This window comes from Alnus glutinosa, chromosome 11, assembly GCF_958979055.1.
Source record: "Alnus glutinosa chromosome 11, dhAlnGlut1.1, whole genome shotgun sequence".
NCBI lineage: Eukaryota > Viridiplantae > Streptophyta > Magnoliopsida > Fagales > Betulaceae > Alnus > Alnus glutinosa.
The window spans coordinates 27100182-27124716 of NC_084896.1; the positions used below are offsets into that span (position 1 = coordinate 27100182).

The following is a 24535-nucleotide window of genomic DNA, read 5'->3' on the forward strand; positions in this document are numbered from 1 at the left end:
GAGAATACAGCAAAGAATAATGAAAGTCCAATCATCAACTGAAATGCTTCTTTTCCATTAACTTAAGAGATTCCCTGAGCCAACTGAAAAATAGAATGCTAAAAAATAAAAATCATCTCTGTGATGAAATCTGGATTCAAGCACAAAAACAACTACATATACTTGTAGAAACCAAACAACAACTAAACAAAACTTGAAACATCACCGCAGGACTCCAAAAACCCACACAGGAAAATAAATAAACGCAGAAGCCAACAAGGAAAAAAACAATGAAATTAAAAAGGGTACACAAGAGGGGGGGAAGCTCTAAGCCTACTGCATGGCAACTAACCCTAAAACATCTAAAATGCTGATGTTGCCGAAACTGAAGGAATTGAATTTGCTATCGGAGGATTCTTTACAGAACTACTCTTCAGAGGGGAGGCATTGAGGGAGAGATTCTTAGTGAGATTGATAAGTGAACTGGGATCTGAACTTCTCTTGATGCCCCCAGAATTACTCTGCAGGAAGGAAAAAAAACCAAAAAACAAAAAAAGCAAAAAAGATGTCACAGAATTACAAAGCTAGAACAGCTGCAATAGGTGATAAAAGAAACAGAGAGACAAAATAAATAAAACCTCAAGGGCATAACACTAATGCTAGTAAGAGAAGCAAGACACAGCCATAAACCTTACTTAACTTGATTCAACATGATTCGGTGAAATTTTTAGCTTTCACAATAATTCTAAGTAACCTTGCAAACCAGCCGCAGCATCATATGACATAAAGATTTACAAAAGAGTAATGTTATAAACTATATTTTTATCTCATAACTATCCAACAATGTTTTTTTTTTTATATAAGTAATAATAACTATCCCATAATGTTGACGTGGCAGTCTCAACCAACTTTTGAATCAATACTTGTAAAATAAAAAATTAAAAAAATAATAATAATCTAATAACTGATTAGGACTGCAACATCAGCATTGTAGGATAGTTGTAGTATATAGCATTACTCGTTACAAACCAAAAGAGACAACATTGTCGACTATGGTTCTAAGACACAGAGGTCAATGTAAATGAGGAGAAATCAGCAGGAGTTGTTACTTATAACAATTGATTTTTTAATTTCTTTTTGTGAGTAATTTGAGGAAAAGAAATTGATCTCATAACCCACCCCACTCTACAAATTCCTTTAGGCCCCATTTTTAAATGGTAAATAATTCCTCCATAAATTCCATCATGCGTGTAAGAATAGTGAACTAGATCAGTAGATTAATAAAAACAAGCAAATCAAAGCATCAGCATACAGGAGGCCCCATTTTTAAAAAGACTTAAAAGATACTTATACGGCTCCACTTGGTACAAAATATGAAATACACTGATCTCCACATAATTCAGCAACCAATACCACCACCTAATAATGTGCGACGGACAGAAAAAGTATGCAAATACAATGTGAAAATCAGGCGGCCTTCCTACATCTTGATTTTCATCAGTGACCATGAAGGCATAAACTATGTTCTTATATACAGAAATAATGAATTAGAGCTGCCACTGCATAAAAATATTCATAGAAAAGGTGGTTCTTTGCTCAGGGAGTAATTGTAGCATTGTTAGAGAGAAAGTAGAAGAAACTTACAGAAATATTGCCGTTACTGTACATTTCCATTTGTGGAGTTGCAGGCTTACTGCTTTTGGAATTAAGAGACTTCACCCGATTTTCATAAAAATTAAAATCATCTAACAAAGATGTTTTTGCTGTGTAACTCTTAAAAATATTCAGCATTTCCAAACCTTGCTTGAGTCCAATCTGCAAAGTATAACAACAAAAACAACAGTCTCAATAATGGCTAACAAACACAAAATGTTGACAATTGTCTCAATTCTGAATTTCTTCAGGCTATGAGAAGCGTTTCCTTGCCTTAATCGATGTTATCTCAAAAACCACAATCATAATAACTTTTATTAAAATTTGGTAGAAGTAACTCATCTCAACTCAACTGGATCCTGATTTCAATTACAATGGGGTTAGGGTAATGCGGAAATTTTGATAAAACCAAAATACATAAAAATAGACAATTGATTTCCAAGTCATTTTGCTCCCAGCAATGTCTCAATTTTAAAACGGAGCAAACAAGGAAAGCAGAACAGGATGTTTCATAGAATATTTCTGGTAAGTGATGTTCAAACTAGATTATATATCATAAAATGCCAAATCATTCCAATCTAGACGGCTGAAGCAGCTTTTCTACTTTTTAGACACGTTTGGCATAAGTTTACAACACTTTTTCCAAAACAAAATATTATAAGGACGTAACCAAAGGAAAGAGAAACAAAAATCAAAGACCAGCCACACTTTCTAACTAGCGATCGCAAGTGGAGTGCTATAAACAAAGAAAAATAAGTGATACCTCTTGAGTGTCCCGGGTAAAAGTCACAGGCCTGTTATCATTGTTTTCAAGGATAATGTGCCGCAACTGAGGGTTAGGAACATCTTTAATTATATGCCACTTTACTGGGAAGAAGCCATTCCACTTGTCAAGTTGCCAAAAGTCCATGTCTTTATCAAAGTCCACCCGCCCAATCATCTCAGCAACACCCAAAAACTGTCCACTTCCATTAACCTGAAATAATGAGTTAGAAAAGGATAAGTATAACAGTAATATAACTTTAGACAACACATTAAGGCATAATCATCATTAATAGAGTACGCATCTGTCCACCACAATCAGTGTCTGCAAAACTATTGCACATGTGTGAATAGATAAATAAACACACAAAAATCCCCAGCCATGACTATAACATCTGCTATTTCTTTTCTATTCAAAAAATTATTTACCCTTCTTAGCCTAGCCTTTATCTTCTATCTACTCCAAGCATCATCAACAGCACAACCATACTATCATAATCATCTAGCCAGCTCTTTAGCAAATAAGTCTCAAATGAAATTAAAAATTAAGCAAAAGAATAAAGCTAGCTTATTTGTACTCTAGTTACAAAAAATCAACAATAATTCTAGCAGAAAAATGTACTTGAACTCACCGAGAAGAAAAGGAAGATTGGATACTTGCTAATTTTCTCACATGCTTTTGCTTCGGCATCACGGAATGCTGCATCTAGCTTCTTATTTCCATTTGGGGTACTGGACCAAACATTATATTTAATGCTCTTATGAACATCATCTTCACTGTAGGACTTGATGATATAGAACTTCGCATCTTCATAATCAGTTTGGAAATCTTGAAGATTGTATTCATCTCTGCAGATTGAGAACCCCAACTCTGCCTTTTCTCCTGTTGAGTCTGAAGGAGTGCTTTTGTTGTGGGCCCTAGGACCACGAGTTAGCTCAGTCGGGGCTTCAAATTCTCCATTCTTGTTGTTGTATCTGTCTCTCGACTTACTTCTATCATTCACATTCCATTCTCTCCCATTTGGTCTGTAGTTCATTTGACCATTATGGGAGAACAGGCCTTGTTTTTGGTAAGTAAATGACGACAAATTTCCTATTGGATGATAACCCTTCAAAAGGCCTTTTGAGACATCAGAACGTAAATGAGGTACCTGTAACATTAAATGTGCACACAATCAAAACACTTATATCACATAAGAGATCCCATGTTCAAAGGTGTAAATGACCAATGATAACACCTTCACAGATCAATTTCAAACAAAAGTATTTCCTCTCTATAAATAGAAAAGAATCTTTGATGACTAACAACAGACATATAGCATGTAGAAACACAATAGACTTCTTTAACTGCAACTAATAAGTAAATGATTTAAATAAATGGGACCCCAAGAAATCAGATAGGCAGAGCAGTTATGCAATACACACACACACACACACAAATACCATGAAACTTCAAAATTACTATGAACTTTTAATGAGGTTGCTTCAAAAATGAAGTACCTTGTTCAGTGTTCGGATAGGTGTTGTATGAGGAATAGACTTTGAAAATTTGCTAGCAGCGTTGCCGTTTACTTTCATAGAGTTGAAGCCATTTGACTTTGCAAAAGTAGTCGAACCTGGAGCACATTGTGTATTTACAAAACCGGCAGTGGTTCCATTTGGAACATCCCCAACAAATGTTGCATCCCATGAATAACAAGGCACAGCTTCTGATCCATAGGAGACAGGTTGCTGAACATATCCTGAGGAAGGAAAATATTGTTGTTGACCAGCACACTGCCCATCAGCACCCACAAGAGTCCCAGAAGCATATGGGCTATAGCTAGGCAGGTAATATACCAGTGAACCATTGTCAGATTGCATACCCTGGAGTACCATCCAATGAAGAATGTAAGAGTCACCAATTTCAATTTGTAATGCCACATTTGTAGGTAAACATTTGCAGGATATATATCAGATTTATCAGAAATTTCCACAAAGTATATGGAGCAGAACATACTGTATGAGAACCATCCGCATGAAGATTATAATGATCATCCAACTGAGAAAAGGATCCATTATATCCTGCAAAATGACAGAATAAACAAAATTTTCCCTCTAAAAATGAATAGAAAAGCTGATAATTCTAAATTGTTAAGTTTTATACTAAAACTTTCCACATCAAACAGCAAATTGAACAATCAAAATGAGAATTCCAAGCAAATCTCCACGCCCAGATAAAACTCTAATAGTAGAGAATGTGGAACAAAGGGGGAAAACTTCTTTCTGTGCATAGATCTTTAATGAGGGGGTTCAAATGTTATATTTGGGCAAAGTACCTAGCTACCAAAATAGTATCACAAGGGTGCAGAAGCTGGTCTAGTATTTGCCCCAAACTATGGGAAGATGAACTTTTTTATGTTCCTTTGGTAAGTTTTTTTTTTGATAAGTATGTTCCTTTGGTAAGTTAAAGAGTACTTTGAACAAAACTGAATGCAACCAGGTCATCCCTTCACACTAGTGCAACCAAAGTCACTTAAGAGCTATTGTAATTGACATCAGCCTGAAAAGCCCACTGCCACTGCATCACCATAAAGATAACTGCCACACTACCAACACCTCTATAAAGGCCAATGCCCATCAACTCAGATTTGCATTTTGAGGCCTAGCCTGTCTCTCCCACTTTAAATTCAATAAAAAAAGCATTCCTGTTGGTAATCCAAGTCAAATTCAAACTCTAAAATAGCTTTACTACCCACAATGTAACCAGTCCATATAGCAAAGTCACATTGATGTTTTTTTAGTTCAACACACTTCCAAAGTGCCTCTGTTTGAAATATAATCACACAAGATAATCCTTTTCTATTTCAACAATAGAAGTTTTTTCAATAATTCATGAAGACACTTTAGAGAGAGAGAGAGAGAGATCAGAAACGCGACTTCATCAAACACATGACTTGAAGATAATCTAAGGCATCAAAGTCTTAGCTAAGTCAAATTGAATTTAGCTGTTCATATTACAAGACATCAGGGTCTCCTTCAGAGAAACCGTCTAACAAATTTGATTCTACTTGATCTACTATCTGAGACAAACCAAAATTAAACCTTCAAAGACGAATGCAAGTCCAGCAATACACATCTTATCAGCTATACTAACGGAGGGCCACAGACAACATTACTGTCAGCAATCCAAGAATCTACTATTCAGTTAATCCCATAAATGAAAATGGGCAGATCCTTATCTCACCATAGCCAAACCAGCCTCAGTCCTACTCCTTCACATCTAACCAGCCTCAGCCCCATATTTCAGCAGCTCTAACTATATTTCACCAAAATTAATTATGGGTGGCAAATTTTTTGAATAATGCCATTGATTATTAACTAAAAGTTTGGTTCACTTTGAGAAAGAAAATAATAACTCAACTGCATACAACAGAAATGCATGTTCCTGCATAGACTGTGAGTAATGAACTTCAAACATTAAAAAAAAAATCTCAACATAACAAATCAAAAGTAACTGCCTTTCTATTACATAAACATTCATGTTTTTGTTTTCCTCTTTCTTACATAAACATCCATGTTTTATTTGATAACTGGTACCCAACATATATTTAAAATCAGAATTACATAAAAATATTGAATTTAAATATTTAAGCAAGTAATAAAATTATTGCTCAAGATTTCTGCTTATCTTGATAGATATAATATTACAATGAACAATTTTTTATTTTCCGGAAAAGCAGAAGATCTGGTTCTGACCTAATGACAGTGGGATTTTATAATCATTTCAGAATTATGTAAGTAGTTTTATAAAGGTGGTATTATGTGACTGAGACATAGTATAAAGAAAATATATCGGTCTAAACACACTATGCAACTTTGTATACGCCCCATTACTTTCCATTCAAACCATTTTCATGAGTTTCTAGTAAATCAACTTTAGTTCTATCAATAGAGATCATGTTTGTGGACAAAGAACCATTTTAACATCTAACCTGGGTAATAATAATTGTAACAGCTAGTAGGTGGATGGTAAACACCATGCTCTCCAACTGACCCATGATCAGTCTCACCTTTGGAGCTAGAGGTAGCATCCACTAACGAGGATAAGGAGGAGGTTGAATCAGTCGGTACCCCATCTTTTCCAGAAGCCTGCAATAAACATGAGAACAGTTTCCAAGTGAATACAAGAGTGATAGAAGTGATAGTAAATGCATCAATCCGCCATGCATAAACATCAATAACCCAACCCCACAAAAAGAAATGTTGAGAAACCCAGGAATAGGTTTCTATAATAACGCATCTAGTAAATCTCACGTTACTAAGGCTAAAGCAGTGAGACCAATAAAACGAGTTAACATGCATTTAACACACAGCATAATCTTATTGCAGTCTAAAGAACGCAAGTTAGACAAGGCTTGATGTTTAAGCTCATAAATACAAATGATACAAGAAACAAAATACAAATGCCTGCTTCCACAAAACACAGAAAAATCAGATATTTTATCAACCCTCAGTATGCTCAAGAAAGGAGAAAATACGCAATTTTATTATTAAATACACAAAAACACTACAACCTGCAAACTGAAAATCTCCTCTTACAAAACAAAACACCCAAAAAAAAAAAAAAAAAATTGGGCAAAGAGTGATCAATTACAGACAATATAATATGCTGCCAACTCAATGATAAAGGTTTTGAAACCCAATGATCTTATTTGTAGCCAAAAACCAACTTAAAAGAGAAGCAAACATACAGAATTACGAAATAGAAAGCAAGATAAAATGGAAATTAAGAAGGGCTAACTATGACGTACCACTTCTTGCTCACCCAATTCAGCAACAGATTCTGGCTTCAATCCTGTAGCCACAGGCTCAGCTGGAATATATTGTTAAGTAAACCGCAATAACCTAAATGAATCTTTCCCATAACATACAAAGAAAAAAGAAAAAAGGAATCTTTTCCATAAAGCCCGCAAAAATGAAATTGAATTGGTTCTGGCATGCGATCAATTCCGATAATCAAACCCATACGACCAATTCAGAAAATCAAATTCACCCACTGTGGTTAATTTACTACCTTAAAAGTTATCACTAATCCACATTAACTCCAGACTAACCATTAACACTCAGAAAATCAACAGCTTTTTCTTTGGGCCTGGGGAGGGAGGTTGGGGGTGATTCTTTCAGTCATCAGGGTCATAATTTAATTCTACATATGAAAAGGTTTAATCTTTCAGCACAAGTGAAACAGAATTGGTACGACAAAGACAATACTATTGCAGTATAAAAAACCCAGATCATATTCTTTATTTATTTCACACAAATATGCAGACTTAAAAACTGTTGCTGCTGCAGACACTTTAAAAACAGCACAAACGAACAACCAGATTAAACTTTACACTTAGAAAATGCACAATATGATCATCAAACAAAAGAACATAGGATACGTTTCTCGATTTTCTTTTCGCCGGCCATTTTCAGTCTTCAAAAAACGGAATTCAACCTACAATCAACAAGAAGAAAAGAAAAAGAAAAAAGGGTTAGCCAAGAGAAAGCTAGCCGCGTCTACGTTCTTATAGAAATCCAGCCTCGCTTTTCCTAACATAACACTGTTTCCAATAAAGGAAATCCTACTACAGTTCCTAACCGGGACATTTTCATAAAAAAATAATAAAATTAGATACTTACTACCAGTTGAAAGCATCAAAGCTAGATATTTTAAGAAAAAAAACGGAATTTTGGTCAATCTTTAACAGTTATATAACGACTTTCGTGAAGTCCGAAATTGTCATTGCTAAACGTGCAACATAATTTGATTCTTTTACGACAAAACTGTGTTTGGCTTCCGAGAAACAGTGAGAAAATAAACGAAACTAGCACAAACCCTAACATGTAAAGAAATTATAAGCTTTATTTGGCTCTATTTTCAGATGTTTTCCGGAAACCAAGCAGAGTAGGCAGAAATCCCCCAAGAAAGTAATGAACTTCACTCTCAAATTCATATTTTTAAAAAAAAAAAAAAAAAAAAAAAAAAAAAAAAAAAAACCTTCATTGCGTAACTCTTAAGCTTTATGAAATAAATTTTTTAAAAAAGAAAAAAGAAAAGAAAAGAAAAGCTCGAGTTCGATCTCTCTCACACGGTAACACTTCAGAGGGAGGGAGGGAGAGAGACAGAGAGAGACAGAGAAAGACGTTGAAGAAAAGCAATAACCGGAACCGTTAAACGAACCTCCGAAACTCGGATCGACTAGGCCAGTCCCGATCTGTATGAATCGGAAAACCGCTTTATTTGGTCCCGAAAAGCAGTTTCCGATAAAAATACGTATATACTGAGAGAGAGAGAGAGAGAGAGAGAGAGAGGAATGACAGAGAGAAGGGGAAGGGGAAGAGGGAGAGGAGAAACCCTTAACGGTGGAACGGACGGCTGTGATCTTTTCCAAGTTTCGAGTGGGATGGATGTGGGCCGTTGGATGAGGAGGTCAAAGTTGTTTGTTCATTCAGATCTTTGTCGTTGAAGACTTGAAGAAGGGGAAATGGGATTTCAAAAAGGTGGGATTTATTGGGAAAATAAATTTAATGGTTAATTTAAAAAAAAAAATTGTTATTTGTATAAAAATTATGTCATAAATTGTATAACAATCATTTTTTTTAAAAAAAGTAAATATTTTTTTTTTCTTTTCGAAAAGGTGTTGTGACTAGACCTGAAAATAAAAAGTGTTTTTGTGCTTTTAGGAGTCTTTTGTATTTTAAATTATTTATTAATGTATTGATCTTTAAAATTAAAAAAAAAAAATTAACAAACATTGCCCAATGTGATTTTGAAAATAAGACATATGAAATGTATTTATGTCATTTATCTTGCCCAGATGTTTAAAATATTACAATGGTTTATTTTGTCATTAAGAATTTATTACTCTTAAGGTGAAACTATATTTTCTCTCCTCAATTTATCACTTTTGGTGTAATGTTTCCCAATATTTCAATTTAGTTAATGTAACCCACCAATTTATTAGTGAGGTTACAACTTACAATATCTTTTTAGGATAATTTCACAAAAGGGTATCAAACTATTCGTCGTTTTGAGATAAGGGTATTGAACTAGCAATCATTTTAAATTGTAGTATCCATGTTTCCAAACGTCTCACTTAGGGATGCTCCATTAAGACTTGCTGTTAAAAAAAAAAAAAAAAAAAAAGAGAGAAAAGGCTTGATTCAAGAGTTGTTAATTGGAAATATCACATCAACATTGTGGAATAATTGTAGAATAAAAGTGTAGTTTTAGCATTATTCTTCTAGAAAATATAGCTAAGTTATGAGCATGACAATTATGTTTGGGAACAAGAACAAAATAAGATTTTATCTTACTTTTTCAAAAATAAATCAGATTTTATCTCACTTTTTATAATTTTATCTCAGAAAGTCAAACTATTAAAACATATTTTTCAACTTTATTTACCTCGAAATTAGCGAACTGAATTATAATTGAATTTAAATTTCAAAAAATCTTAACACTCAAAATGTGTAATAGCGCTCCGATTAGAGTTTGAAGTTGACCAGCTGTGAAACTTGGTTAACAAGTCAAGAATGTCAAAAATCAAGGATTAAAATCCCCTAAAATATGTGGTGAGGTGACTATGCTAGATATAGCAAGAACAACTGTGAGTGAATTGCCTTCTAAAATGGTGTCATCCAAATTAAGTTATAAGGATGGGTTGATCACCAAGTAATAAGGCTGTCAAGACTTCAACATTTAATTTATCGGTGGATAGATAGAAGTCTCTATAAAAAAAGTGTTAAATCATCAATTATTCTAATATTCTTTATTATTTCTTGGGTCAAACTTTATTTCAATAAGTAAAGGCGAACACAGGAAATATTTCATAAAAATGTGAGATGAATAACGAAGACAATATTCGAATTCAGAACCTTTATTATAATATTACGTTAAATCACAATCTATCCTTTAAATTTAATCCAATAAGAAGGATGGAAATTATTATTTTAATTAATATTTTTTAAAAAATAAAATATAGCCATCGATTCATAAATCATCATTTATTATTCTTATTATTTTTCTAATTGAATGAGAAAAATAGGTTACAGATTATGATATTTCTCGCTCAATGGAAGAGGGAATGTAAGATTTTATGGGAATACTTCAAAAAAATAAGATAGAAAGCGATCTACTTAATTAGCTAAAGCACGTGCACGAAAATTAATAAATCGAGACACTTTATAGCATTCAATATTTGAAAGGATGATAATTCCAAGTTAATATCATAACCACAATTAGCATAGGACAAATAAGAAAAAAGAGGTAGGGTTGTTGATAGCAAGTACCATCAAAAGAACGTCGCCCATGAGCTAGAGACTACCACGACAAGAGGAAGCAGCCAACCGAAGAGCCAAAAGAGCAGTCAAAGCTTCAACTTGAAGCGTCAACATGGTGAAATTTTTGAGTAGCCGCCAAAATAAAGTTGCCCAACCGTAAAAGAGTCCCTAACCGCAACATCAAAATTACGTTTAATGTTATCCAATCAAGGAGGAAGACAAAGAGAAGGCAAAGCAGCATCAGGCCAGACAGAGAGGTGATGAAGATCCAAAGAACTAGAAATCATCAATTGAATGTTATACATACTTACATGGGGTTACATAACTCTCATTAAAGTCCCATTGAACCAGGCTTGCATGGATAATTTTGAAAATGGAAACAAGAATCTAGATGAGATATGTTAGCCAATCAAATAATATAGAAGTGGGTTGTTTTTGGTTTCTTTTTTTGGATGATTTATTAAAGATCCAATCATATATTATAGACTTATAGTGGGATATCCTAATAAATAATAATTATAATCATTCTTTCTTTCTCCTTTTGTCAGATTGCGTCCCTGTCAAGATGGGAGAAATGGTGGACTATAAGTTAGTCATGATGATTGTTTAATTTTCAAAGTCTTTGTCGTCCTGCATTAATTCCATGCTGTACTGAATTTTGTCTTGGCCTTTGTTTGCTGAATCACCTCACTTTTGTGATGTCGTTTTGTGCTACAAAGGTATTTACTAATATAGTGATATCAATAATTTAGGCTATTTAGTACAGTTTATTTACAATTTTAGAGCTCGTTTGGGTATGTAATTTTTTTGAAAAATATTCAAAATTATAAATACCGAGAAAATTTATTTTTTGAAATTATGTTTAGATAGTTTAGAAAATTTGAGACAAAATTAGAAAAAAGTAGGTAAAATATAAGTAGAATTTGAATTATAAAAAACAGTATTTGAAAAACAACTGTCACCCAAACATGCTCTAAGGTACGTATCATAGTGTGATTGAAGCAACATCAATTATTATTTTTTTTTTAAAAAAAAAATTAATACCCTAAAATTACATGTTTTTCAAAAAATTGTAAAAGAGTTATAAAATAATTATAGGTTTAACATTTTCCGTTAGCAAATATCAACATTTAATTTTCTCGGTTACATTAATAAAAATAAAAAATCAAATATTTTAAAAGGGAATAGTAAAAGTGAATAGCTAAAATGTTGAGTCGGATGTAGGTACTGTCAATACTTTAACACTCTCCTTCACGTGTGAGCTCAAACTTCATTTTAATATGTGAGACTCAATACGTTTAATATTTAATTGGGAAGTAAATGACGGAGTTAAAGTTCAAACTCATGACCTTTGGCTCTGGTATCATGTTAAATCACCACTTGTCCCAAAAGCTTAAGCTGATAGGAAGAGGTAAATTTAATCACTTAATCAATACTTTAACAAAATATTTAAATAAAATAGAAAAATTTGATAGTTAAAATAAATAGCTGGATATAGGTGATTAGTAGAAAACTTGATCGCTAAAATAAATATTAAAAAAAAAATTGCAATCTTTTTCTCTCTCGTTAAAATAGAAAGTAAATTTACTAAGCCAGATTCATCTACTGCTAATAAAAAATAAAAGGAAAAAATGGGCGTTGGGTATATGAGTATAAGTGATCATGCCAAAACATGAAACGTATAATTGAAATGAAATGTGAATAACGAAGACAAGATTTGAGCTTAAAACATTTACTCTAATACCATATTAAACCACAACTTATTAAAAAAAAATTAAGTTGAAAATGAATGTTTTGTTTACATTAATTTCTCTTCATCTAAGTGTTCCTTCTTCTCTTTTTCCTTCTTATTTTGCATGCCCGGCCAAATATTGTGACCCACTCTTGTCTTCTTCGAGTCATTTTTCTTTGATTCTGATTTCCCTCCCTCTTCATCGGTATCAGTTTTCAAAGAACAACAAAATGTTGTACAGAAGAGCCAGACATCCTCGTTCTTCTTCTTCTTCTTCTTCTTGGATTCCTTTTTGGTCTTCATCCTGAAGATCTCTTCACTCGACAAAGATGGAGATAGTTGGCAAACATGACAACAGCAGAAGCAAGCTGTCTCATCATCCTGCACCAAGCTAGCTAGACATCAATACCTAAGATCATCACTACTACTTTAGTGACAATTTTGTGCCAAATTTAGGGTTAGTTAAAACATGCTATTTTAAAAATCGTGATTTAAAAACGTGCAATTTTTAAGAATGCAGATGAACGTTTGGTAAAATTCTGATTGGGCTTTTAAACTTATAGATTAACTTTTAAAATCGCGCGTATTAAAAAAATGCACCCCTTGCCGTGATTTTGAAAAACTCAAAGTTTTCTATGTTTCAAAGCCGAAATTTTTCTTAAAAACTCACTCCCAAATGATGAACATTTTAAAATTTTATTTAGAACAAAGATTTCCTCCAAATTGGATTTGAGGAACTTCCACAAACCTAATTTATAAAAATGACATGTGTTTGTGAGAATGTTACGAAAGTAATGTGGATAAGTTAGAAGCATAATAGAGTAGAATTGATCTATTAAATAATGATATCATGCAGTAATTATCAATTTTAGAGTCAATATTGAAGTAGTTATCTTTGTTTTATCTCCAAGTCATAGAGTTAGTGTGGTTTTAGTTATCATTGTTTTAGTAGAAGTTATTTTTGTCTAGTTTATTTGTATTAAAGATTTATCTTCAAGTAGAGGTAGGAGTTCATCTCATATTTTATGTCTTTATAATTCTTTTATTTATAGGTGTGAGTGATTAATAAAAAGTGAACATAATTTTAATTCCAAACCTTCTGTTTGAAAAAAACTTTTATCTGATTCTCTTATAATTAAAAGGTCTGGTTCTCTCAAAACCCAACAATATATCCCGTTACGTGTTTGATAAATCATTTATGAAACAAAGTTGAGAGAAGCACCTGCTTTTTTGAACCTTTGGTTTTATGTTCTCATAACAAATACACACTGAAAACCGTTTTTACCTTTACGTTATATCAAAATATTTTTCAATCCAAAAATAAAACTATCCCCAAAATACATTAATAATAATCATACTAGGGGTATGTTTTGGTAGCAATTATTTTTTAATTATATTTTATTATTTTTCAAAAACATGTTTAGGCTTTTTTTTTAAAAAAAAAAAATTTTGTCTCAAGTTCTCTAAACCATCAAATTTTTTCGTATTCACAATTTTAAATAAAATAAAATAAAAAAATAAAAATTGTACACCCGAATGAACCCTTAAATTTGCAAAAACAACCTGATACCAATAAAAAATAGAATACAAAAATATTCACAAGGAGATTTTTTTTTTTTAAAAAAAAAATACAAACTCACAAAATTTGTCTGAGTTCTCACCAGGTCACAGCAATCGTCAACGGAGTCGCAGTCTGACATTGGTAAAACAGATTAGTTCTAAAAGATGATTATTATTATTATTATTGGTTGAAAAGAGAGATATTTCTTATTTATATAGAAATGATAACAGTTATAAATAAGTTGATTAATTACCTGAATAATAATATTATATTAAAATCTGTAGCACGTTTAAATTAAGTACCACATGATGATAATATTAATTATTTACCATGCCATAATAAAATGAATGTTATTTATAATTAAGGAAAATGATAACAAAATTGTGTGAGAAGCGTGAAATAAAATTTAATTTATTTCTAATATAGTTGAAAGTGGGAAATTAATAAGCGTGGTGTTTGGTTCACATGAATGAAATTATTCCTGCATTTGGAAATGATTATGAATATGATAAAATTATTGAGAATATGAAATTTTTATATTTGGGTTAAATATAAAAATTTCAACCAAATATAAAAATTTCAGATTTGTTGTTGAGAATCTCGCTTTGAGATAGTTAAGGAAAGAATCTCAATATGGAAGATAGAGAATTCCTAGTCAAGGCCTTAGTACAGTGAGGGTTCTCATCATTCAACTTATAAATAGGACTAAACTTCAGGTATAAATGAGAGACTGAATTATTGTTCAAAAACATATTTTTCGTTAAAATTCTGACTTAGACATCGGAGTGAGGAACACTGGCCACCTCGATATGTTCTCTTGACATTATCTGTATTTTACAGTGATATGAAGATGTAAAGAACATCGAAGGGTGTGCTGTCAAGGCCATATTGGAAACTGTATCAACATATATAAATTAAGGGATAATTACATCATTGGTCCCTGTAGTATGCCATAATTACAAGTCACTCCATATGGTTTAAAAAGTTTATGGGATGTCCTTGTGGTAAACTATAATTACAAATTGATCCATGGAGTCAAATTCCATTAAATTTTTTGATAGATTCTGTTAAATGTCACGTCAAGGCCACATCAAACCAATAAGTTTATTAATAAATAAATAAATAAACTTATTTTTTAAAAAAATAAAAATAATAATAAAAAAAAAAAACAAAAAAGGAAAGGGTGGATGAGGGTGGCTGTACCAGCCAAAGGGGTGGCTAAGCCACCCCTTCCTTTTTTGTTTTTTTTTTTTTTTTTTTAAATAAGTTTATTTATTTATTTTTTAATAATTTTATATTTTTTTTATTAAGATGAACACGTGTCGCCATTTTATTGGTTTGATGTGGCACTGACGTGACATTTAACAGAATCTGTCAAAAATTTTAACAGAATTTGACTCCAGGGATCGATTTGTAATTATAGTTTACCACAAATACTTTCTGTGAACTTTTTAAACCATATGAAGTGATTTGTAATTATGGCATATCATAGGAACTAATTGTGTAACTATCCCATAAATTAATAAATGTATTTTGGTGGAATTTTTTTTTATTTTTTTTATTTTTTTTATTTTTTTTATTTTTTCTAATTTAATGGAGAAAAAGCTACTAGGGATGACCTTTTTCGCTTTGGATTCAAATAGAAGAGAGAATAAAAGATTATGTGAGAATACTTACAAAAAAATAAAAAAAATTGGAAGCGGCTCACTTATGAAACACTTTTCAAAGCATACCAGCATTGAAAGTAAAATAAAACTTAGATAATATCATAGATACGGATCCGGCTTCAACTACCGCATGGGTGATGTATTCCACTTAAAAAAATTTGCAATTTTTTTAATAAATTTAAAAATTATAAAAATAATAATAATTAAAAACAAAAAATATAAAAACCTAAAAAAACTAAAGGGGTGGCCGGCCACCCCAGTCGGCTTTGGGGGTAGTCCGGCCACCACCAAAAGGCCAAAAAACAAAACAAAAAAAAAAAGTTAAGGGTTTGGGGGGTGGCCGGACCACCCCCAAGGGCCTGGGGGTGGTTTCGACCACCCCATACGGCCGATCTGGGGGCGATCCGGCCACCCCCAAAATCCAAACCTTTTTTTTTTTTTTTGGTTTCTAGGCCTTTTAGAGGTGGCTGGACCACCCCCAAGGGCCTGGGGGTGGTTTCAACCACCCCATACGGCCGATCTGGGGGTGGCCGAGCCACCCTCAAGGCCTTTAGGGGTGATTTGGTCACCGGTCACCCCCAAAACCCAATTTTTTTTTTTGTTGGTTTCTAGGCCTTTTAGGGGTGGCCGGACCACCCCCAAGGGCCTGGGGGTGGTTTCGACCACCCCATACGGCCGATATGGGGGTGGCCAAGCCACCCCCAAGGCCTTTGGGGGTGGTCCGGCCACCCCCAAATCCCTAATCTTTTTTTATTTTTTGGCTTTTTGGGGATGGCCGGACCACCCCCAAAGCCAACTGGGGTGGACGATCCACCCCAGATCGGCCAAGGGGGTGGCTCCAGCCACCCCCTTGGGCAACGCCGGCCACCCCTTTAGGTTTTTTAGGTTTTTATAATTTTTGTTTTTAATTATTATTATTTTTATAATTTTTAAATTTATTAAAAATTTTGCAAATTTTTTTTAAGTGGAAAACGGTACCGTTTTCCACTACAGCACCCATGCAGTAGTTTTAAACTACCGCATGGAAGCCGGATCCCATAGATACAGTTAGCAAAAGACCAATGAAAAAGATAAAGAGAGGAGTTGTTGATGACAAGAACAACAATTATTGAAAAGTATTATAATGTGATAAAGAAGTAACAGTTGTTTATATATATATATATTCATAAAAGAAAACAAAGATACAGATAGGCTTGGCAATTCGTGCATTCGGGTCGAGTTCATGTCAACCCGACTGATCCGATTACGTAAACGGGTTCGACATGAACACGACCCAATTAATAATCGGGTAACTCGAACACGACCCGATGAACACGACTAATAATCGTGTAACTCGTTAACCCGACACGACCCGACACCAATTTCACATGTTTCAAGTTTCAACCTTCAATTTTAGTTTTTACCTTCATGTCTTCAATTGCCGGTTTCTTTCTTTGATATTTCTTTTCTTTCTTCATTTTCCACCGGTTCGTAATTGATCACCATCATTCTTTCTGTTACGGATGGGAGAAAGAAGAAGACAAGAGGAAAGAAGAAGAAGAAAATCAGAAGGGAGAGGAGGATGATTCTCTCTCTTTTCTATGCTGCGTGTTTGAACAAGAAGGAAGAAGAAGTGAAGAACCGAACAACTGAGAAGGGAAAAGAATAAAGAAAAGGGGAGAAGAGGGTGAACCGTGAAAGTGAGGCGTGAATTTTTTTTTAATCGGGTTATAATCGTATTGGCGGGTCAACCTGCGACCCGAACCCGATTATAACAAACTCAAACCCGGTTTTTTCGTATCATGTTTGTGCCGGGTTCGCGGGTCGTGTCAAAAATTACCAACCCTAGATACAGACAGACATATCCATCAATTCTTTAATGCAAACAAAGCTAGTTGACTGACAGTTAGTCAAACCAAAAAATTGTAGTGCATATTGATAAAGAGAATTTTATTCTTTTATTGAAAACCATAACAATATGCATAAAAAAAACATATTGTAGCCTTATTAATTAAAAAAAAAAAAAGAAAAAAAGTATGAGATGTGAGCATTCTCTTGGATTGAGAAATGTTATTTTATATTTTCTCATTTTTTTTCATTTTTTTTCATTGATGTGGTATTGTCAATTTTTTTTTTTTAAATAAAAAACAAAAAAATATCTGTCTTATGAAAATATAAAAGTCCTAAAATTATTAGGAAAATCCCAAAAGTTTTTTTTTAAAAAAAAGTCTAAAATTACCAGGAAAAAAAAAAACCTTAACGCCGAATCGCCCATTGCCATTCTCGCAATATTTCTGCTTATACTAAAAGGAATGTATGGGCCATAAACAATTGCAAGCCCAAATGCTAGCATAAGAAGGAATAGGGCCAGCAACAGAAAGAGGCCCAAATGTTTAGTACTTCCTAGTAAAATTTGTAGAACACTTAATTTTATTACGAAAAAGCTTTCTTCCGAACTGAATCAATCTATAAAATTGTCATATGTTTTTTAATTATGTGAGAAATACATGTTTTTCTAATGAATAATGCTGAAAACCACACTTTTATCCCACCATTATCTCACCCTTTTGACGTTCAAATAAGGGTTGATCCAGTGGGTAATTGACACTGTCATGTCAGCATTGTGCGATAGCAGTTGAATAAAAATATGGTTTTTAGCATTACTCTAAGAGTAATGCTAAATCTACACCCCCATCTCATTAGACTATTGTGCATTGTCACATTAACCCAAATGATTAGAGTGAGATAGAAATGCAGTATGTAACATTATTCATAGCATTAATGAGTAATGTTACTTCGTAAACTGCTATACGACTATCATACAATTAGATGATATGGCACTGAAAACTAGCATTTGGATAAGTACTTGAAAAAAAAATAATTTAATGACTTAGTTGTATTGTTGTTGTATAACGTTCTACTAAATAATATTATTCTATTTTAATGAAAGATACTACATTAAATAAAGTAATTACTTTACTTTACTTCTTTTGGTACAACATACATGCCCTTTGTCATAATTGCAGTGATCGATGGTCAAATGTATGGGCTCCAGCTCATGCTCTCTACTTACAATTTGACTCATGTTTTTGAAAAAGAACACAAGTAATGAGTTGAGATCTTTGAGGAAGAAAAATTGAAGTGACATATAATAAAGCAATCAAAATATAACATGTATTTATATATATAATAATTAAAAATATAATACAAAGAGCCTGCATGCATGGCCCCCTTAATTAAGGTAGCATGCTCTCTCTCCACTAAAGTTGCACCCCTTAAAAGAAGTGCACCCATTAAAATTATTCCTAGCTACTTCTATTTGGCCACCAAATCCCTATGCCTAAATCTAAGCCAAAATAAAAAATCAAAAGAAAGATATATTTTTGCAGATAGTAAGGCTATAGCAGAAACAACCCAACTCAATACACCATTAAAACTCTAAAAAAAAAATTAAGTCTCTTAAACCAAAAGATCTTGCTTGAACTTAGGGCAACCCTTCTCTTTTTCAACTACTTTATTTGTTTGTTGGTCATGAACAAAGGAAGACGACGAAAATTGACGGTCCGGTGACCGGCGCGGAAACTCCGAGAGCATCTGCACCACCTCTCTCATTGTTGGGCGCTCAACACTGTTTTCTTGGATACATAAAAGTGCAACAAAGAACAAGTGCATGGCTTCATCTTTGGGCACCATTGTCAGCCTTGGATCAACAATGCCCATGACCTCTTCCTTGCGACACTTTGTTACCCTTCTGGTCCACTGTACAATATCGACGCCTTCGCCAAAATCTCCCACCGGACGGCGGCCCGTGAGAAGCTCCAGGAGGACAACTCCAAAGCTATACACGTCGCTCTTCTCATCGACCTTCAAAGTGTATGCATACTCTGCAAGATTGTGTGATGAACACCATGTAAATTTTGAAGTACATGCAATATAAATATACAAAGACAGAGCATCTTGGGGCTGAGGTTTTAAGGCTAATCAACTATAAACAAGGTGATCATACTAAATAGGTTTGTGAAAGGAGGCCCAATTAAGGAAAAAGCAATACATTTTTCGTCATTTTTCCAAGAGATCATCATTTTCTATTACATTCCGAGCACAATCATAAAGTTTAATAGATAATAATTATTATCGCTTGGTATTTGGTGACCAATAAGATGATTAAAAATTGTTGGGCATTGCAGTTTTTACTATAATTTTTTTTTATTTTTTTTATAGAAATTTTCAGCAATTTTACTTTTCAGATTGCAAGAAATTCGGACAACAAATATGAAAGAGCCTTTATGAGACTCACTTGCCCGAGCAAAAGCAAGTTTTGAACAACAATACCGATAAAGATTCTCCCACATCTGTTGCCCAGAATATTGCTAACAATCCAAATAGCAAATTGCTAAAAATTCGGACCCTACAAATTGATATAGTAGTCCACTTGACATTTACCATGTCAACCATTGTCAAATTTAATTGTTTAGTATTTAAGGTAATAAATATCACGTGAACTGCTAAAAAAAAAACATATCTTCGAATCGAGAGAAAATGAACATATATTAATGAGTACACCATCCTAAGGTAAGCATGATGTTCTAAATTGACTAATAACATTATAATGAGTAGTTTTAATTGGTAATGATTTTGTGAAGAAAACAAAGAATATAATGTAATATTCAAGGACAGTCAAATTATCACACATCTAAAGAATCAATGAGTAAAGAAAAGAAATTAGGGTTAAGACAAAAAGAGATTCAGCATGTTTAAAAAGAACCCAAAGTGGGCAAAAGAGAAAAGAAAATGGCAAGTGGGAAGCCTTTCCACGTAAAATCTGATCTGAAACAAAAACAAAAACAAAAACAGTACTGCTGGTGGTGTGGGCTAGGGGGCGTGTAAATAGACGTGCATGTCGGTTAGCTTTCACGCCACTCAACGCCTTGTTACGTTAAGCATCACTGTCAGGGACTGATCAGATCAGCAGCACTCGTGTTGGTGTGTGTGTCAGATTTTGACATCTTGGATTCTGATTTCACACAGAAATCTCAGTGCGTCCCAACAACCTCTCTGCCACTGAATTTAGGTGTGTCTACCCAAAAAATTCTCATGCATCTTTCTTCTTTGTCTCTTACTTTGGGTTTGGATTCGGTGCAATAACACTGCCCATATAAAAATTAAAGCAAATAAGCTTGTGTTCTGGTAATTCAAACTGTCCGAATTGGTGTGACATGGACTGTCTGAGTTGCTTGAACACCTACACGAGCAGGGCGGGACTTACCTCAGCTCTCACATGGAGCTGTTCTGAGTAGGTGGGTCTCGCAATACCCCTGTTTTAAACTGTTTAAATTTTTGTATTATTCAGGCTGCCTGGTTTTGAATCACAACAAGGCCACAAATTTGGGGAGTTTTTGACAATTCACAAAAAATACTAACCAACCAACCATCCTAACTCAGTACGATAGTACGTAAAAATAGAGATGTTTATATACGAGGAATTAGGGAAAATGGCACATACCAGGCGCAATGTAGCCATAGGATCCTGCAATTGCTGACATGCACTCCGACGCGCCGCCGTCGATCAGGAACTTGGCGAGCCCGAAATCGGCAACGTGTGCTTCGAAGTTGGAATCTAATAAAATGTTGTTGGACTTGACGTCCCGGTGAACGATCAAGGGTGAGCAGTCATGGTGAAGGTAGCATAGGCCTCCGGCTGCTTCAATGGCAGCTTTGTACCTCAAATCCCAACCCAAGAATGCACCTTTTTTGCCGTGCAGCGCCTCGCCTAAGCTCCCATTTCTCATGTACTCGTAAACCAGGAGATTTGTCTCCTTGTTGGAACAGAATGCGAGTAGTCTCACAATGTTTCGATGCCTAATGTTTCCCAGTGTTTGAATTTCAGCTCGAAAGCCATGGTCATGGCTGTTTGAGCCAAACCCAAGAAGCTTTTTGACTGCAATTTCCATCCCATCTGGCATTTTTCCATGGTAGACAATCCCAGCTCCGCCTCTTCCAATCACGTTGCCATCTTTCACACATTCGAGGATGTCAGAGACCTTGAATCCGAGCTTTTGGAATGTGGTCATCTTCCATGAATCCGGGCCATTTCTTTTCAATGACTTGGCCTTGATCATGGCAGCGGCAGCGAACACTAGAGAGCATATCAAAAGGCCAAGCGCGAAGATTAGCTTGAAATATGCAGGGCCTCTTCTCGGTGTGCTTGTGATTGTGGTGAAATTGCAAGGATTGTTCAGCAGAGAGCCGCAAAGATGAGGATTGCCCGCAAAAGAGGAGGCGTTAAAGCAGGAGAATTGGCCGGATTCCGGTAGCTTACCGGAGAGATCATTGAAGGAGAAATCAGCAATTGTGAGGCTTTTTATGGTGCCAATTGATCTGGGTATTGTCTGGTTCAAGTGGTTTCTGGATAGGTTTAAGTAATTCAGTATACGGATGTTGGAAATTTCTGGTGGGATTGAGCCGGAGAGGTTGTTTTGGCTCATGTCAAGATATGTCAAATGGTAACAATTTCCAATCTCAGGTGGGATTGAACCGGAGAGTGAATTCCGACTCAAATCAATTTTTACTGCTTGAAGGAGTTCTCCTATGGAAGATGGGATTGGACCTGAGAATTGGTTTCCACCAAGCGAAAGGAATTGGACTGAAGAGAAATTTGAAAATGAATGAGGTAAAGAACCGGAGAGGAAATTGTTTGATAAGTTAAGTTGGCCTAACTTTACCGGCTCCGATGAACTGTTGGCGTTCTCCGGCAAGGTTCCCGATAGGTAGTTGTTCTGCAACTCCAGTAAATTCAGTTGAGGCAAGTATAGGAACCCATCTGGGATGCTGCCATTCAAGTAGTTGTACTTCAACCTCACTCTCGTGAGACTTGAACATTTCCCTAGCCCTTCAGGAATCGGCCCAAAGAGGAAGTTTTCCAAGAGAATCAGTACTCTCAGTTGATTTGACAAACACAAGTTCCGAGGGATTGTACCAGTGAGCTTGTTTGTGGACAAATCCAGCAGCTGAAGCTTTCCATTCTGTCCGAGATTCTCGGGAATCATGCCGGTGAAGTTGTTCTTCCACAGCTGAAGAGTTTCCAAATTTGGAAAGTCTGCCATGTACTCTGGAATAGACCCGTGCAGCCTGTTCATGAACAGGTTCAACAGCTCGAGCTGCTTGAGATTGCAGAACTCAAATGGGATTTCACCAGTAAGTGCATTGATGGAAAGATCAAGGTTCTTCAGGTTTGTCAAGTTGCCTAATTGCTTTGGAATTGAACCAGAAAGCAGGTTCATATGCATGTAGAGAGTGTCAAGCGCCCGCAAGTTCCCCAACTCACTGGGTATTGGCCCATCCAATTCACAGTTGGAAAGATCCATGTGAACTAGATTCACCAAGTTCCCAAATTCCACTGGAATCCCACCTTCAAAGACATTGTAATAGCCCAAGTAAATCTCTCTCAAGTTGGTGAGATTTCCCAACTCCCCCGGGATTTTTCCATGCAGATTATTTCCAGCAAGAGAAAGATACTCCAAGCCAACCATATTTCCATAGCTTTCTGGGATTCTGCCAACGAAATAATTGCCGCCAAGATCCACGTACTTGAGCTTCTTCAAGCTCAAAATCCCAAGTGGAAGAAAGGCAGTGAAGTTGTTGTTGTAGGCATCAAACACTTCCAAGTTGGCAATGCTAGAGTAGTTCCAATCCAAGCCGCCATTGAACTCGTTGTTCGATATGTTTAGCCATCGAAGCCTGCTCAAATTCACAATCTCAATGGTGCCTGTGAAGTTATTTCCAGCAAGAGAGAGCTTACTAAGCCGGTCGAGTTTCGAAATCAGAGGTGACACAGAGCCGTAGAGATTCAAATCTGTTAAGTCCACTGAAACAACACGTCCCCTGGAGCATTGAATTCCAGCCCAGGAACAAACTGAGCTAGGACTGGAAGAATTCCAAGTGCTTAGAATGGAGTCAGAGTATTGAAATCCTTTTCTAAGTGTGAGTAAGACATGGAAATCAGTAACTAAAGAAGAAGCAGAACAAGAGGTAGCAAGAAGAGAGATAAGTGTCAAAACAAAGAAAGGGACCATGTTTCTCTCTGCAGAATATGTTCAACAAAATTGAGTTTGGAAGTACACGAAGCAAAGAGGACAGGATTTAAGCGCTCGGGCAATAGTGGATTTTCTTGGAAAGGAAGGGAAAGTGAGAGGAATCTGAGAAGCTGCAAGTGAGTATGGGCTTAAGGAATCAAACATCTTCACAAAGAGTCTTCAAATACAAGGAAGAAGCTAAGCCTCTCCTTTTCTTTCTTCTCTTTTCTTTTCTCTTTCCGTTCTTTGAGAGGAGAAGATGATAAGAAGGTTGATGATATTCTGCTAGAAATGGTTTGGTTGTTGTCTGTATTTCTCTTTGTTAAGCTTCTTTAGGCAAAGCTAAGAGGGCCAAAAAAAAAGCAAAAGATAAAGAAAGGGAGAGGAGAAGGTTTGTTGAAATTAAAAAAAAAAATTGCAAAATAGAAAAAGCCGTTGGATAACAGAAATTTAAAGTTTAGATTAGAGGGAGAAAAAGTAAAGTTTGATGCTCTCTTTCTTTATTCACATGACAAAATTGCCCTTTAGCTTTAATCAAAGGATGCTCTTTATTGCTTTGAATGAGAGAGGTAATGGGACTGCACTTTCAATCATTCAAAATGGCTCAATTGTCCTCATGCTTTCATGGATGACTATCATGCAATCCTGTTTTTTTTTTTCTTTCCAATGAATAAATGATGCGGAACTGAGAAAAGGCAACTATTATAATGTGTTGTGTTCATTGCACTATAACGTGACTCAAACCTCAGGTTTTATATTGCATGTTTACTTCTTGAGACCAGTACAGCCAAATAATTTCTTAAGAACTTATGCGGTGGAA

The 24535-nt window shown here is 34.8% G+C and overlaps 2 protein-coding genes across 5 annotated transcripts; both read right to left on the reverse strand.

Moving 5' to 3' along the window:
• Positions 1–34: 34 nt before the first annotated feature.
• On the reverse strand, positions 35–8816 carry LOC133881629 (YTH domain-containing protein ECT4). 4 transcript variants are annotated; one of them, XM_062320597.1, is made up of 10 exons: positions 8603–8816; positions 7821–7876; positions 7188–7249; positions 6447–6525; positions 4394–4458; positions 3895–4260; positions 3027–3545; positions 2396–2608; positions 1624–1794; positions 35–500 (listed from the first exon to the last, which is right to left on the reverse strand). In XM_062320597.1, exons 2-10 carry the CDS (start codon positions 7846–7848, stop codon positions 342–344), a joined length of 1662 nt encoding a protein of 553 aa, XP_062176581.1. In that variant the 5' UTR covers positions 7849–7876; positions 8603–8816; the 3' UTR covers positions 35–341. The 4 variants fall into 4 exon arrangements, with proteins under 4 accessions (XP_062176581.1, XP_062176583.1, XP_062176580.1 ...); XM_062320599.1 differs by having other exon boundaries at positions 3895–4136; positions 4393–4458; XM_062320596.1 differs by having other exon boundaries at positions 6369–6525; positions 8603–8815.
• Positions 8817–18795: 9979 nt separating this feature from the next.
• Positions 18796–24051, reverse strand: LOC133881711 (leucine-rich repeat receptor-like serine/threonine-protein kinase BAM1). The gene is made up of 2 exons (XM_062320718.1): positions 21147–24051; positions 18796–19527 (listed from the first exon to the last, which is right to left on the reverse strand). Exons 1-2 carry the CDS (start codon positions 23713–23715, stop codon positions 19103–19105), a joined length of 2994 nt encoding a protein of 997 aa, XP_062176702.1. The 5' UTR covers positions 23716–24051; the 3' UTR covers positions 18796–19102.
• Between the last annotated feature and the right edge of the window lie 484 nt (positions 24052–24535).

Coding starts and splice junctions, on each gene's coding strand:
- LOC133881629 (XM_062320596.1), bottom strand. CDS start 7,848: ATGGCCGGCGAAAAGAAAATCGAGAAAC. Junction 4,261..4,393: donor ATGCGGATGGTTCTCATACA/GTATGTTCTGCT, acceptor ATGGTACTCCAG/GGTATGCAATCTGACAATGG. Junction 3,546..3,894: donor CTATCCGAACACTGAACAAG/GTACTTCATTTT, acceptor TTAATGTTACAG/GTACCTCATTTACGTTCTGA.
- LOC133881711 (XM_062320718.1), bottom strand. CDS start 23,715: ATGGTCCCTTTCTTTGTTTTGACACTTATCTCTCTTCTTGCTACCTCT. Junction 19,528..21,146: donor CTATGGCTACATTGCGCCTG/GTATGTGCCATT, acceptor ACAATCTTGCAG/AGTATGCATACACTTTGAAG.